Source organism: Mauremys reevesii, linkage group 1 (genome assembly GCF_016161935.1).
Source record: "Mauremys reevesii isolate NIE-2019 linkage group 1, ASM1616193v1, whole genome shotgun sequence".
Lineage (NCBI taxonomy): Eukaryota > Metazoa > Chordata > Testudines > Geoemydidae > Mauremys > Mauremys reevesii.
This window is the reverse complement of record NC_052623.1, coordinates 245644317-245659295: the sequence shown is the minus strand read 5'-3', so window position 1 is coordinate 245659295 and position 14979 is coordinate 245644317. Positions and strand designations below refer to the sequence as shown.

The following is a 14979-nucleotide window of genomic DNA, read 5'->3' as shown; positions in this document are numbered from 1 at the left end:
TCAGCATGGATTCACCCAGGGCAAGTCATGCCTGACTAACCTAATTGCCTTCTATGACGAGATAACCGGCTCTGTGGATGAGGGGAAAGCAGTGGATGTACTATTTCTGGATTTTAGCAAAGCTTTTGATACAGTCTCCCACAGTATTCTTGCCAGCAAGTTAAAAAAGTCTGGGCTGGATGAATGGACGGTAAGGTGGATAGAAAACTGGCTAGATGGTCGGGCTCAACGGGTAGTGATCAATGGTTCCATGTCTAGTTGGCAGCCGGTATCAAGTGGAGTGCCCCAAGGGCCGGTTTTGTTCAATATCTTCATTAACGATCTGGAGGATGGTGTGGACTGCACCCTTAGCAAGTTTGCAGATGACACTAAACTGGGAGGAGTGGTTGATACGCTGGAGGGTAGGGATAGGATACAGAGGGACCTAGACAAATTAGAGGATTGGGCCAAAAGAAATATGATGAGGTTCAACAAGGACAAGTGCAGAGTCCTGCACTTAGGATGGAAGAATCCCATGCACTGATACAGACTAGGGACCGAATGGCTGGGTAGCAGTTCTGCAGAAAAGGACCTAGGGGTTACGGTGGACGAAAAGCTGAATATGAGTCAACAGTGTGCCCTTGTTGCCAAGAAGGCTAATGGCATTTTGGGTTGTATAAGTAGGGGCATTTCCAGCAGATCAAGGGATGTGATCATTCCCCTCTACTCAGCACTGGTGAGGCCTCATTTGGAGTACTGTGTCCAGTTTTGGGCCCCACACTACAAGAAGGATGTGGATAAATTGGAGAGAGTCCAGCGAAGGGCAACAAAAAATGATTAGGGGGCTGGACACATGACTTATGAGGAGAGGCTGAGGGAACTGGGATTGTTTAGTCTGCAGAAGAGAAGAATGAGGGGGGATTTGATAGCTGCTTTCAACTACCTGAAAGGGGGTTCCAAAGAGGATGGATCTAGACTGTTCTCAGTGGTAGAAGATGACAGAACAAGGAGTAATGGTCTCAAGTTGCAGAGGGGGAGGTTTAGGTTGGATATTAGGAAAAACTTTTTCACTAGTAGGGTGGTGAAGCACTGGAATGGGTTACCTAGGGAGGTAGTGGAATCTCCTTCCTTAGAGGTTTTTAAGGTCAGGCTTGACAAAGCCCTGGCTGGGATGATTTAGTTGGGTTTGGTCCTGCTTTGAGCAGGGGGTTGGACTAGATGACCTCCTGAGGTCCCTGCCAACCCTGAGATTCTATGATTCTATGAAAATTGGGATATCTGGTCACCCTAGTTGGAACCAGTATGGGAGAAAGTCAGTCATCTTCAGACCACTTACCTTTCCTTTCATAATTTTTGTACAAGCAGAAACATTCAGACATGGGTGCCTAAGTATGCAGTAAGGAGCCTGATTTTCTGTTGCTTAAATATTTAGACTCCTGTGCCTAATGTTCAGCACCTGTGTGGGAAAAAATAATAAGACACTTCTATAGCACTATCTATACAAATCAAAGTGCTTTACAAAGGCATTTCATTACCATGGTGATGAATATAAGTTTTAAAATGAGCATGGCAGTTAGGACCAAAGTCCATTGAAAGTCTGACTCTGAAACCCAGTCAGACTTGTGCTCCTTACTTAGGGGCTTTTCAGATCCTACTCCTAAATAAAATAGACTACATAAAAAATCATTTTACCCATATTGCTGATAAGAAAACTGAGGCATGGAGGGTGAAAATCACCCCTATGCAGAGGACCAAATTAAGGGCAGAGATCCATGGGAGTTAGGTGCCTAAATACTTTTGACAATCTTGGCCTGAGTTCTTAAGTTGGATTTCAGTAGTACATTGGCTGTACTGGCCAGCTACATAGGAGTGAAAGATGGTGTAAGGGATTGGCTTCCACCTCTGAAGTGTGAAATCATGGATTCAAATACCCAGGTGGCCAGGGAAGATCAAATTGATGCATAGGAGTAAATTTCACCCAAAAAGACCTTGTCCAAGGTCACACAGCAAGTCAATGGCAGAGCCAAAGTGAGCCCAAGGCTCTTAACTCCCATTCCAGTTTCCTATCCACTGGACCATACTTCTTCCCATCAAGCTCCAGCAGGAATACCGAAATGCGAGACAGCTGATGACCTCATTTATCTGATTCCCTACTCTTGGCAGCTTTTCAGGGAAAGAAAGCCCTGAAAGTCAGGCATTAATTATCCTCCACCCATTTACTTACAAGTGCAACATCACAAAGTACCAATCCTGGTTTCAATTAGTGCAATTGCTGTTACAGATAAATCTTGGAATTCTGAAGTTGGGCTATTGTTCAGCAAGGCACAGAGAGGCTGAGTTCATTGGAAAAAATTATTAATATTACAGTAATACCTAGAATCTACAACCAAGATTAAGGCCCCATTGTTGGTAGGCACTCTACAAGGTAGTAAAAGACAGTCCTTTTAAGAGCTTACACTCTAAATAGACAAGACACAGGTTGAAAGGGGAAACAGAGGCTCAGATAGATGAAGAAACTTGCCACGGTCCAGGGTAGTGCTGTAAATAGAACCCAGGTCTTCTGAATCCCAGTGCAGTACTCTGTCTATTGGCCCATACCGCCAATCATCTTTGGTTTGTAGTGACATATCATCCCTTCAGATGGAGACCTTTTAAACACATGTACTCATTTGCTGAGTCCAAGCATTGCATATGGCCCACTGTTGCAATATTTCAGTGTATCATTGTTCAATGGTTTCCATGGGCCAGGACATCCACTACACAGACTTCCTCCTCTTCCCAAACATGTTGTTGATTAGTTTGGCCATTGACTTTGAACCACTGGGTCGTCTCTTTTCCTTCACTTTGAAGTTTGTGATGATGGTTCTTAGGACTTTTGTGAACATGGTCATCACTTCCTGACAATGTTCGGCTGCAGACAGTTCGCAGAACTGGCATTTGTTATCCATTGCCAGCTTTTGTCCTTCATCCCAGCCTACTTCTCTCATATGGCATAGATCCTGCTTGTTACCAACTAAGAATACAGCTGACTCTACCACTCTGAAATCAAAAAGGTTTTGATTAGACAAAAAGCCTTATACAAATGCTACAGGGTACCTGCTCTTGTATGCTGCATATCCAGAGAAAACTGACAAAAAATGTTTATATTATATTAATTTATACCATTGAACGCTATTTAGGATCTCAGTTTGCTAGAAAGCCTCCTAACACATCTGTGAGGCAAATGACTTAACCTCATTTTAGTTATGTTTTATTAAGGCTAAAAAAATTGTTGCCAGTACATTTTTTCACTTAAATATTAAAAACAGTGAAAAATATACACACCAAGGGATTAAGGCTGAGACAGTATATGGTGAAAGGGGTTGAAAATATAATTTAAACGATTTCCCAATTTAAGATTTTATTCTTAGGTCATGTTTTATTTAGGCAAAAGCCTCAGCAGGTTATGCATTCCTAGGTCAATTGTTGTGAATACCGATACTTAGCACTCACTTTTTACACATTTAACTAGTTCACTAATTAATTTGTGCCACTCACATCTGAGCTAATTTAAATTATTTGCGCAAGGACATAAAGGGAGTTGATGTCACTGCCCAGGACAGAGTTTAGCAGAAATTCTTGGTCCCAAATCCTCCCTGATTGTATCTACACTAGTATTTTCTTCAAACTTCCCATTGATGTAGCTCCACTGGTGACAGCAATAGTGTGTGGGGGGGAGATGTAGCATAGGCTAACTACCAGTTTTTTAATCTGCACGTTGGCTAATCTTGATCAGAGTAGTTAGTCTTATATCACCTAGCATGACAGTATGATTTACATGTGAAACAAGAATGAAAAAGCCTAAAGTATATTGGGTTTTGGGTGGAATGGGTTATATTTTGCTGCTGAATTTACCAGCTAGTATATTACTACTTTTGTTATGTTGCTGGTTGCTATTGCTGTGCGGAGTGTTATTTTAGTGGCTGTTAGGGTGCCTAGCGCTCACAGACTCATCTCTTTTCGTACCTTAGATCGAAAGAAATGTAATATTTATAATACAACTTACCTTTTGCAAGCTGCCAGGTGGGAATCTCGTATCCTGTATAGCAATGCCTTTGCAAAGGCAAAGGAAGCTCTATCGCTGATGTCATACACAATGACAAATCCGTCAGCCCAGTGGAGTTCATCAGTGAGGGACAGCTTCCCCTGTCGTGGCTGAAGGCAATGAAATGCATACGAGAATAGAAAGAATCCATTACTGTTGTCACTGTGCAATATTTTCTTTCTAACTAAGAATGTAAAGAAATGTATATGTTTGTACAGTGCACAGCACAATGGGCCCTGATCTGAAACTGGTACTCCAAAGAGCTACAAATAAATAACTATCATTGGAGATGATTGTTATAATGAATGTATAAACAGTGTTTCAGAACTTTAAACTGCCCTTGATAGGCCTTAATTATCAGTAAAGTTAAATTAAATCTTACAATCAAACTCTGCTCCCTTGATTGCAATGGAGACCCTCTGAATTTACACCAGGGTAACTGAGCACACAATTGTGGCCATCAGTATTTGTTTAACCCTTTTATATACATGGATGATGGGATGGATTACATCCTCAGCAAGTCTGTGGATGACATTAAGCTGGGGGGCGAGGTAGTTACGCTGGAGAGTAGGGATAGGGTCCAGAGTGACCGAGACAAATTGGAGGATTGGGCCTAAAGAAATCTGATTAGGTTCAACAAGGACAAGTGTAGGGTCCTGCACTTAGCATGGAAGAATCCCATGCACTGCTACAGGCTGGGGACTGACTGGCTAAGCAGCAGTTCTGCAGTAAAAGACCTCGGGATTACAGTGGATGACAAGTTGGATATGAGTCAACAGTGTGCCCTTATTGCCAAGAAGGCTAATGGCATATTGGGCTGCATTAGTAGGAGCACTGCCAGCAGATTGAGGAAAGTGATTATTCCCCTCTATTCGTCACTGGTGAGGCCACATCTGGAGTACTGAGTCCAGTTTTGGGCCCCTCACTACAGAAAGGGATGTGATAAATTGGAGAGTCCAGCAAAGGGCAAGGAAAATGATTAGGGGGCTGGGGCACATGATTTATGAGGAGAAGCTGAGGGAACTGGGCTTGTTTAGTCTGCAGAAGAGAAGAGTGTGTTTGTGGGGGTGGGGGATTTGATAGCACCTTCAACTACCTGAGGGCGGGGGGGTCCAAAGAGGATGGAGCTTGGCTGTTCTCCGTGGTGGCAGATGACAGAACAAGAAGAAACGGTCTCAAGTTGCAGTGTGGGAGCTCTAGGTTGAATATTAGGAAACACTATTTCACTAGGAGGATGGTGAAGCCCTGGAATGGGTTACCTAGGGAGGTGGTGGAATCTCCATCCTTGGAAGTTCTTAAGGCCTGGCTTGACAAAGCCCTAGCTGGGATTATTTAGTTGAGGTTGGTCCTGCTTTGAGCAGGGGGTTGGACTAGATGACCTCCTGAGGTCTCTTCCAACCCTAATCTTCTATGAGTCTAGAATATGATTTTGCCGCTCTTGATCCTACTAAAATGAATATGGGGAGTTTGATGACTTTATTTGTTTATTGTTCCCACCCAATTCCTATACAAAAACAGCTCTGGTGTGTTTATCTGTTCCTTCACTAGGAAGTTATTTTAGTCAATCATTTACCCTATCCGTTCAACTTTTCCCCCCAATACATGAAAAGACTTGGAGCGGACGTAAGCCCTTCAGCAGGACATGAAGTCACCACACAGATTTTGGTGGATGCAGTTTGTTAATATGAGTGATGAGACGTTAGAACAGGATAGTGAAAGTGAAAGCAGAGGGAGAAGAAGGGATGAAAGATAGGTTTCATATTTACTTTGAAAGCCTAGATGGAAAAAGGATGAGGCCAATTAAAAATAAAAAGGCTTTGAAGATGGCTGACAAATCAACAGGTGAAAAACTGTGCAAAAGCAGATGGCGGCAGATGAGCTGGAGGGGAGAAGAGAGTTAAGAGGTTTATGAAATAGTTGAGAGCAAAACCGGACAGTTTTTAATAAAATAAATAAGGTTTTTTGACTATATTCTGAAATCAGTAATGAAGCACTGGAGAAAGTTAAGACAAAGCGATTAGTCTTCTTGGTCAAGACCTGAAGGCACCTTGAAAACCGCTGAAAGAACTGTACAGAAGGATAACATCAGTATAGGTAATAGTTAATGTCAAAGGGGGAAAAGAAGAGAGCATAACTGTTTCCATTATTTTTATGTTTTAAAGATGTTTAAGCCCATGAAAAAGAGACTGTAGATTATAGCTTATTGGTGGTTTCTAACTAGCCCTCTTCTCCCAAATGCCTCAGCATGCTTCTACGCTACTCCATCATAACACCAAATGCTGTTTGTGACAGCTTGCAATTCAATGGAAGTAGTACAGATTTTTTGTTTATATTCAGGGTATTTGGTAGCTGGTTATATTATATATTTAAAAAATGGGTGCTGTGCTATACAAACCTAGTATGACAAGTTCCCTGCCCAGAAAGTCTGCAATCGAAATGCCAAATTTGTTACTGTCTTGATTTCAATTTGTTGCAACGTGTGCTGATCTGTGTAGTTTGCGACTAAAACAAATCATTTAAGGGAGACTGGGCAGCTTAGATATGGAATAGAGCCTTTCATATTCAGAGCTGTCTGCACTGGAAAATTTAACTAAAAAGACCAATTAGTTCAAAAGAATCATTGTTGAAATTGGTGAGAGCCACAATGTAGGCAGGGCTTCAGTGTCCTCCGCCATCATTTTAGATAAACCAGTTGAAAAACAAGTCTAATTGAAATGGGGATGAAGGGATTCTGGCTGCAGGAGATTTGCCCCTACTATTGCTTGCCCCTAGTTCCACTGCACTGTGGGAATTTTTTGGTAAGTTTCCTCTCCTAACAAGGTCTACTTTAGGGTTCAAGTACAGCTCAGATTTGCAATGACCAAAAATGGTTCTTCTCTGAGAGATGCCTGTGGGACTGAGTTGGTCTGTTCCATTCAGGGTGGGGTAGGTGCCTCTATCACAAAAAATACCACTAAGCCTGATGCACAAGGGAGTCTGAGAGTGGAGGAGAGAACTCCAAAGGGTCCCCTCAAGGAATATTATTATTATTATTTCCCTAGATCATTCTGAACCCAGATCCAGGGAGCTGCAGAGGGCCAGAGCTATCTGCTCAGAGGTCCTGTGCCTACTCCCTAATGGCGGGCTACCCTGCTCCATCTCCTGGGTAACATGGTTCCAGCTGAGTCAAACTGCCAAGGCCCACCCTGGATGCCACTGCCCCAGTTCCCACTAATGGGGAGGGAAGCCCATAACGCAGAGAAAGGCAGCAGCAGGAACGTTAACATCAAGCATCATTAACATTCATTGAGATCCTCTCCAGGGTTTGAGGAGAGGGGATGATGCAGGTTCATCTGGCCTGCTCCTTCATTTCTATTCTCCAGCCTTAGATCCTTTAGCCACGTGGATGATGGCTCTTTGCAGGGCCTAGTACCATAGTGTTCAGCAGATATGGCAGGTCAGTTTTGGATGGGTAATAGTGGTGAATGAGCTGGCTTATCGGTCTATGTTTTTATGACACATCCATTACTATAGTATCTTTAACTCTTTTAGCACAGAAGGAAGGAATTGAATGACCATGAAGGCTGAACTTCCTTAAGTGTTTTATTCAGGTCAGAATTAAGCCCAGTTGTTAACATGGGGAAGTCTGTATTGTCACTATCATTAGATCTATTCTGGGAATACAGGACTTCAGTTTCCAGGTCTGTCTATTTGGCCACTGCCACAGGTAAATGAAATGTAGTTAGATGTTTTTAAAGTAACCATTTAAAAGGATATTTGGGAAAACTATACAAATAGTGACTGCAACCTTTTTGCCCCTCTTATGAATTAAAAGATGCATGTAATTTTACTGTACAATGTTACATTTGGTTGTCATTAGTAGCTTTAAAAATGGAAAAGCCTTGACCAGATAGTTGTCCAATGAAGAACTCATTCTATAAAGTTGGAAAATGCTCAGTACGGAGAGAGTCCTGACAGCTACATGTTATAGCTACAGGAATTTCAATATTCCAAGTCAGTTGCTAAAAAGTGCAAAGTGAGAGTTAGCTTTTCTCCTCTCTCCTTCCTGCCACCTCACTCTTCATCTTTTATAAGTTGCGCTTACCTGTGAACAAGGGTCATAAATTTCCAAGTTCATTTGCCTCCCATCCAGACACAAATGTTTAGTGTAGATGCACTCTACAAGACACATAGCATTAAAATCAATATCAGAGTTAACAAGTAGAGGGGGGAAAAAACAGGCTTTAATTGCTATATTGCCAATGGAGAAAAATAAGATTTGTCGTACATAATTAGCCCTTGGTTCATCAAGTCTGATAGCAGTCCTCTGGCAGAGCCTGATGTGTTACTGGAAAGTGAACCCATCCCTCAGATATGCCCATAGTGAATTGTGCAGTGCTTAACTGTATCCCTAAGCTCATGGCTGGCCAGGTCCTATTCCACTGTGATGCCCCAATAAGTGCCAACATGTGAGGGAACACTGTTAGAACATAGTGCTGGCCATTTGAGACAGCAGAACAAAATGCATAGGTAAATGCTCATGCATTTATGATACTGAGTAATTTCCCAAAAATCACTTTACAAATATTATGAAAGTTTTAGGGTAGCTAGGACATGATAGCAACCTGTATATTGAGAAGAAGATGGGAGCAGGAGCTGGCTATGATTTTAGGGTAGAGGGAATGTAAACTTGGAATCAGTTAAGTTCTGATGGCCCACTTATTCTGTTATGCATGTTGAACATGCATGCAAAGCCTTATGCAAAGTTTTTTCCTCTAGGTAAGATAGAACCATAAGGGTAACACACTTTATTAATTTTTTTCAATAGGTTAGATGGGTATGAGTTCTCCTCACATAAGCAGTGTTGGTTTGATCTTATCAAGTTATAATTATGCTGGTATTATACAAGCCTGAACTTACGTGCTGATCCTGAAAAAGCTGGTACCAGGAGTAACACTTAATTACAATGAAGCATTCTAGTACTCAAATGGGAAACCTCACAGTAGCAAGCATTTCCCTCAGTAGTGTTTGCAGGATCGAGTCCTTAAACTGTATTCTTAGGATCTGAGACATACACCCAGATTTTTAAAATTACTTAGGCATTGCTGCACTCAGCATCGCAATGCCTAACTTATTTGGGAGCCTCAGCCTGATTTTTCAGAAATGATTCAGGCACTTAGAAGCCAAAATGCCTAAATCCCTTTTAAAAATGAGACTCAGACATTGCAATGCTGAGCACAATTCCTAAATACTTTTAAAAATGTGGACCTAAATCTCATTTTCAAAAGGGATTTAGGCACTTAGGAGACAAAATCCAATTGATGGGATTTAGACTACTAAGTGCCTAATCTCTTAGACTCCTAAATCAGGGTATGGCTACACTTAAAGCTGTACAGCGCTGGGAGTTACAGCTGTCTTCGTACAGCTGTGTAGGGAAAGCGCTGGTGTGTGGCCACACTCACAGCTACCAGCGCTGCAGTGTGGCCACATTTGCAGCATTTGCAGAGCTGTTGAGTGATGCATTATGGGCAGCTATCCCAGCGTTCAAGTGGCAGCAACGTGCTTTTCAAAAGAGGGAGGTGGGGTGGAGTGTGACAGGGAGCGGAGGAGAGAGAGAGAGTGGATTTTTGGAGCCGACACTGTGTCAGATTTTGCAAGGCAGGGAGCTGAACATTTCCTCGACCCCTCATTCACTCTTAACTGCAAATAGCCTGCAGACCAGATAAGCAGCTGCTCCAACGGACTCCCTTTCTCCCCACCCCCGCTCGCTGTTTCTCTCCTCAAGCAAACATTCATCCCCCTGCCTGCCTCATTCACAGCAAGGTAGTGGGTTATCTCAATTGATTGTTCACAGTCAGTTACAGATTGATCACGGCAAACAGGAGCTGTTTGTTTTTTTAGATAAGCAGCTCCGGGAGCCCCGAGTTCACAACAAAACAAAGAGAGGCATCATAGCAAAACAAAGAGAGTAATTTAGTTAAAAGTATTCTGGGATATCTCCTAATACCCTGGAGGCCAATAACAGCGCTGGTGTGTGGCCACACTTGACGAGCAGCGCTGCATCACCAGCGCTGCACTCATTATACCCCAAGCAAACCGGGTATACAGCCAGCGCTGCAGGCAGGGAGTTGCAGCGCTGGATGTGCCTTGCAGGTGTGGACAGTTACTAAGTTGCAGTGCTGTAAAGCCTCCACCAGCGCTGCAACTCTCCAGTGTAGCCAAGCCCTCGGTTAGGTCTTGCAATGCTGACCACAGCAAAACCCAAATGCCTTTTAAAATCTGGGGCATAGTCTACACTAGGGAAATATTTTGAAAATCTCCATCGGTTGCTAGAATAGTGGCAATATCTTGTTCCACTATTACTAAGCACCATGTTGCTCTGAGCAGATCTAATCAGCACAGTATTTCAAACAGTACTGGCAACTAGCAGGTCATTTACAGTCTAGGGCTGCCAGTGTTGCTAACTTTGGGGGAGCTGAACTGGTGTTTGCAATGGTGGGAACATTTCAAAAAATTCCTAGTGCAGACAGGGCCCAGATAAATCTCACCATTCCTAGGATTCTCCTGGACTCCCAATCAGCACCACATTAGTCTTCTGGTACAGCTGCAGTTCTTACGAATATCTGGCCTATCCTCATCTATCTCCTTACCTCCTTCAGAACCCCCAAGTGAATATTTGGGATGGGAAAATTAGAAGGATCAAATCTGCAGCACACTCAAACATTGTGGTGTCCATAATTAAGTAAGAACATAAAACTTTTGAAATCCAATCTCTCTCTGATTCCACTACAAAATGTTCTGGGCTGCTTTGTGGGTTGCTTTTTATTTTATTCACCTGCTACTTGTAGAAACAGGGCAAAAAGTATTTTCAAACAGTGTTTGTACAGCCCACGCTTCTCTTTACAAATAAATGGGTTTGTTTAAAATTTCCCTTGAAATACAACAGGGTCTTTTTTGGTTTGGTGAAACTCGCAGTACTGGCTAATTCCCCTGTCCTGTTGAGTCCAGCTGATTTAGGAGATTCTCAGAGGCACAAAGGGCAGTTATGCACCCAAGTCCTTTCCAAAGATTAGATTTGGATTGTCAGTCCTTTGTGGCATAGACTTTTTGTTCTGTATGTACAGCACCTAGCACAAAAGAGCACTGGTCCATGACTGGGGTTCTTAAGCACTACTGCAATACAAAAAATGAAAAGGGAATGGGAGTGGGGTGGGTAACTGCCCTTTGTGCCTCTGGAAATCTCCCTCTTACTGCACTCTCTTTCTCCATAGCTTATCTATGGAAAATGCAAGTCTCTTAAGGCCAAATTTTGCCTTTTCCTGAAAAATGCCTCTTGGAACAAGGTCATTTGTGGAGAAGATAAAAACATTACTTTTTATATTTCTTCACTCTCTTCTTTAATTGTCTTCTCTCCACTTTATGGTGTACAGAGTTTACCAGCCTTTTTGTGTTTGATCTAGTCAAGTTTCTTTAACTCTTTTTCCCTTTTTATTTCTGATTAGTACTTTACTTAGCACAGCATGTTCATTTTTATACATCTGCTTTCTACATGAGTTATGTTTCTATTCATATTTTATATTTTCATCAGCAACTCAAAGTAACAAACTAAAATTAAATCAATATTTTAAAAGATTATTCAGTTTCCATTTTAAAGATACTTTCTGAAACTATAATAAACCTACTTCTCTGGGATCAAATAGCTCATCATCCACTATTTTCCTTGGAAAACCATTTCAGTGAACTTAAATATAACCCAAAAAGAATTACTTTTATTAGATGTTAGGAAACACTTCTAAACAGAACTGAGAATTTAAAAAGAAAATTCAGGTATGTATTGACATTTCATATTTATATGGCTTTAGTGCTCGTTAGAGGTAATGATTTATAGAATGCCTAAAACAAAACGCAAAGTTGCGAATGGGAACTTACCAGAATTAGAAGCATATTCTCCAATGAAACGCCTGGTTAGGAATCTCACTGTTAGGGCTGCAATACAAAACAAACTCCAGCTGAGCACAGGCCTGGTTCAGTGACGGTTAACTTTATACAACTTTTGATCTTACTTGGTGAGCCAAAATCCTCAACATTTAAAATTTAGTCTTGTTCTCTCCCCGGCTACACACCGCTGCAAATGATTGCCAATGGGGGAGTGTTGCAAACTGAGATTTGAGAACGAACAGTTGAGTGATCAATAATGCAAAAGTATTGGGGGTGGGGGGAAGGACGTGAAGATCCGGGGCTCCGAGTAGTAGCACAATGGAAGAGCCAGTGTGCAGCTGGAATGGACAAATCTTTAAACAGTGCAGCTGCTTCCTGCTTTGTCTCGGTGCAGAAAACCGCTGGCCACTGATTCGCATGATCAGTGGATTATTAAAAAAGTCAAGTTGCTCGAGACGCAACCACCCTTGGGAGGGACCCGAGTAACATGTAAATCCCAGTTGTTAAATCCCCCCCGCCCCCGGCCAAAAAGTTAACTTGTAAGTTTACCAGACTTGCCGGCTCCTCTACTGCCCAGCACAGCGAGCTTCAGCTCATTCATCCTGAGCCAGCCTTCTCTCCAGCTCCTGACTGAGCTTTTCAAAAGGCTTCCTCAGTGCAGAGCCTGCTGTGTCTTCCAGCTGTGCTGCAAGCTTGCTTTGCTTCTAGTGCCTCACCTCCACCCCTGACAATCTCTAGTGCCCTGCACGCAGGGGCCCCGGCGTGCTCCCACAGAGAGAACCCCTCCAAGCTACTTCCCCTACCCGCCACTTCTTTATAATCTCCTGGGCTGGGGACGTCAAGGGGAGGCAGTTGTCGATCTCTTTGTTCCTCTAGCAACGCAGCTCTGCAGCCCGCCCACGCGGTGTTGCCTGCAAGAAGCAGTTAGACTGGGAGTTGCCCAGGCGCCTCTTCCTTCACCTTGGCAGCGATCATCACCAGGGTTTCTTTTCTCCCCCGGGAGGTTTCTAGTTACCGATCAAAGGAAAGGACAAGGAAGAGTCAGTGGTTGGTTGTTTTGTTTTTGTTTTTGCAAATGAGGCAGTCATTTCCTTTAGCGATTCTCACGCACGTGCATTTTGCAGGAGGATGTGAAAGTGACCCCCTTAGATTTGTGATGAAACATGGAAATGGAACAAAGTTCCTGTGGCAAATCACATATTTATTTCTGTCTGTAAACATTTACTCTGAGCTGAAACTTGTTTGCAAATTCCTTACAACCTTCCCCATATTTTTCCTCGCTTTTTGCCCACCATATAGTAAATAGTTTCTTTTTAAAGCCAGGTGCAAAGCTTAGTAGTTCTAAAAACTGAAAAATGTTTTAAGTTGTTTGCAGAGAATGTGTCTTTTGGACCAAGGGCTTTGAAAGTTGGTGAAGACATTAAAATAGACAATTGCACATGTATGAAAAAAGTGGTACTAGCAATGCAAAGTAACTTTTACTAGAAACAAAACTTTAAAAAACAATTTTGACCTTCAAATCACTTTACAGTCACTATGGCCCTGATCCTGCAAACACTTAGGCCCATGTGTAACTTTGTCTATGTATCCGGGGGTAGCCATGTTAGTCTTTATCCACAGAAACAACAAGGAGTCTGGTGGCACCTTAAAGACTAACAGATTTATTTGGGCATAAGCTTTCGTGGGTAAAAAAACCCCACTTCTTCAGATGCATGGAGTGAAAATTACAGATACAGGCATAAAATACTGATACATGAAGAAAGGGGAGTTACCTTACAAGTGGAGAACCAGTGTTAACAACGCCAATTCAGTCAGGGTGGATGTGGTCCACTCCCAATAACTGATGAGGAGATGTCAATACCGAGAGGGAAAATTGCTTTTACAGCAATTGCTTTTTACTCCATGCATCTGAAGAAGTGGGGCTTTTTTACCCACGAAAGCTTAAGCCCAAATAAATCTGTTAGTCTTTAAGGTGCCACCGGACTCCTTGTTGTTTTTGTCTATGTAATAGTGTTACTGATTTCAATAAGGCTATTCAGTTGCAAAAAGTGCAAGATGGTAGCCTAAGTAAGGCTCACAACCACACTGTGAAGCAGAAAAACATGAGATGGGGAAACTAATGAATAAAAAGGGTCATTTGGCCAAGTTCACACAGTCAAGTCAGTGGCACAACTAAGAATAGATCCCTTTCCTACTTCTAGTACTTCTAGTACTGTGACTTAGCTGCATTGTTCCATCTCCATATAGAGGCAGAAGTTGGTTCAATAAACGTTTTACTAGCACATATGCTTGCAGAAACTAATTTGTAATCTCATGCACTTTAATCATGAGAGCAACTTTTAAATTCATGTTCTGTAAACATTCACACAGAAAACACCATTGTAAGAGTTATTAATCCATCAGGGAACGAAATAATGCCTTAAGATTTATGTGATCACTGACATTCACAGGTAAATAACAGTCCACATTTCAAGTAGCAATCCACATACAATTTGTTCAAACTAAGTAGAATTACTTTGAATAACAGTACATTAAAGAGATACAAGCTGGGTGAGTTAACATCTTTTTATTGGACCAACTTCTGTTGGTGAGAGAGAGAAACTTTCCAGCTTACCCAGAGCTCTTCTTCGGGAGACTAATTCTGCCCTGGTCTACTCTATCATTAGGTCGATGTAAGGCAGCTTACACTGACCTCATTTTGTAAGTGTCTATACTAAGTTTATGTCTAAACTAGCATTTTTGTCAGTATAACTTATGTCGCTCAGGAGTGTGAAAAAAAATCCCTCTGAGGAACAAAAGTTGCACTGAGAGAAGCACCGTGTGTACAGCACTATGTCGGTGGGAGACATTCTCCCGGCAACATAGCCTCCGTTGCTTGTTGGGGGTGGTTTAATTACGTCGATGGGAAAGCCCTCTCCCATTGGCATAGAGCAGTGTAACTTGCCTTGCTTGGGAGGGTGTATGTGGCTCATAAGTGACATAAGTTATACCACAGTCAG

General features: G+C 42.3%; 1 protein-coding gene across 1 annotated transcript; it reads right to left on the bottom strand.

Annotated features, from left to right (window-relative positions):
• Positions 1 to 1151: 1151 nt before the first annotated feature.
• On the bottom strand, positions 1152 to 12771 carry RERGL (RERG like). The gene is made up of 5 exons (XM_039496994.1): positions 12530 to 12771; positions 11972 to 12028; positions 8148 to 8221; positions 4025 to 4173; positions 1152 to 3018 (listed from the first exon to the last, which is right to left on the bottom strand). The coding sequence occupies exons 1-5, from the start codon at positions 12579 to 12581 to the stop codon at positions 2736 to 2738; spliced, it is 615 nt and encodes a 204-aa protein (XP_039352928.1). The 5' UTR covers positions 12582 to 12771; the 3' UTR covers positions 1152 to 2735.
• Between the last annotated feature and the right edge of the window lie 2208 nt (positions 12772 to 14979).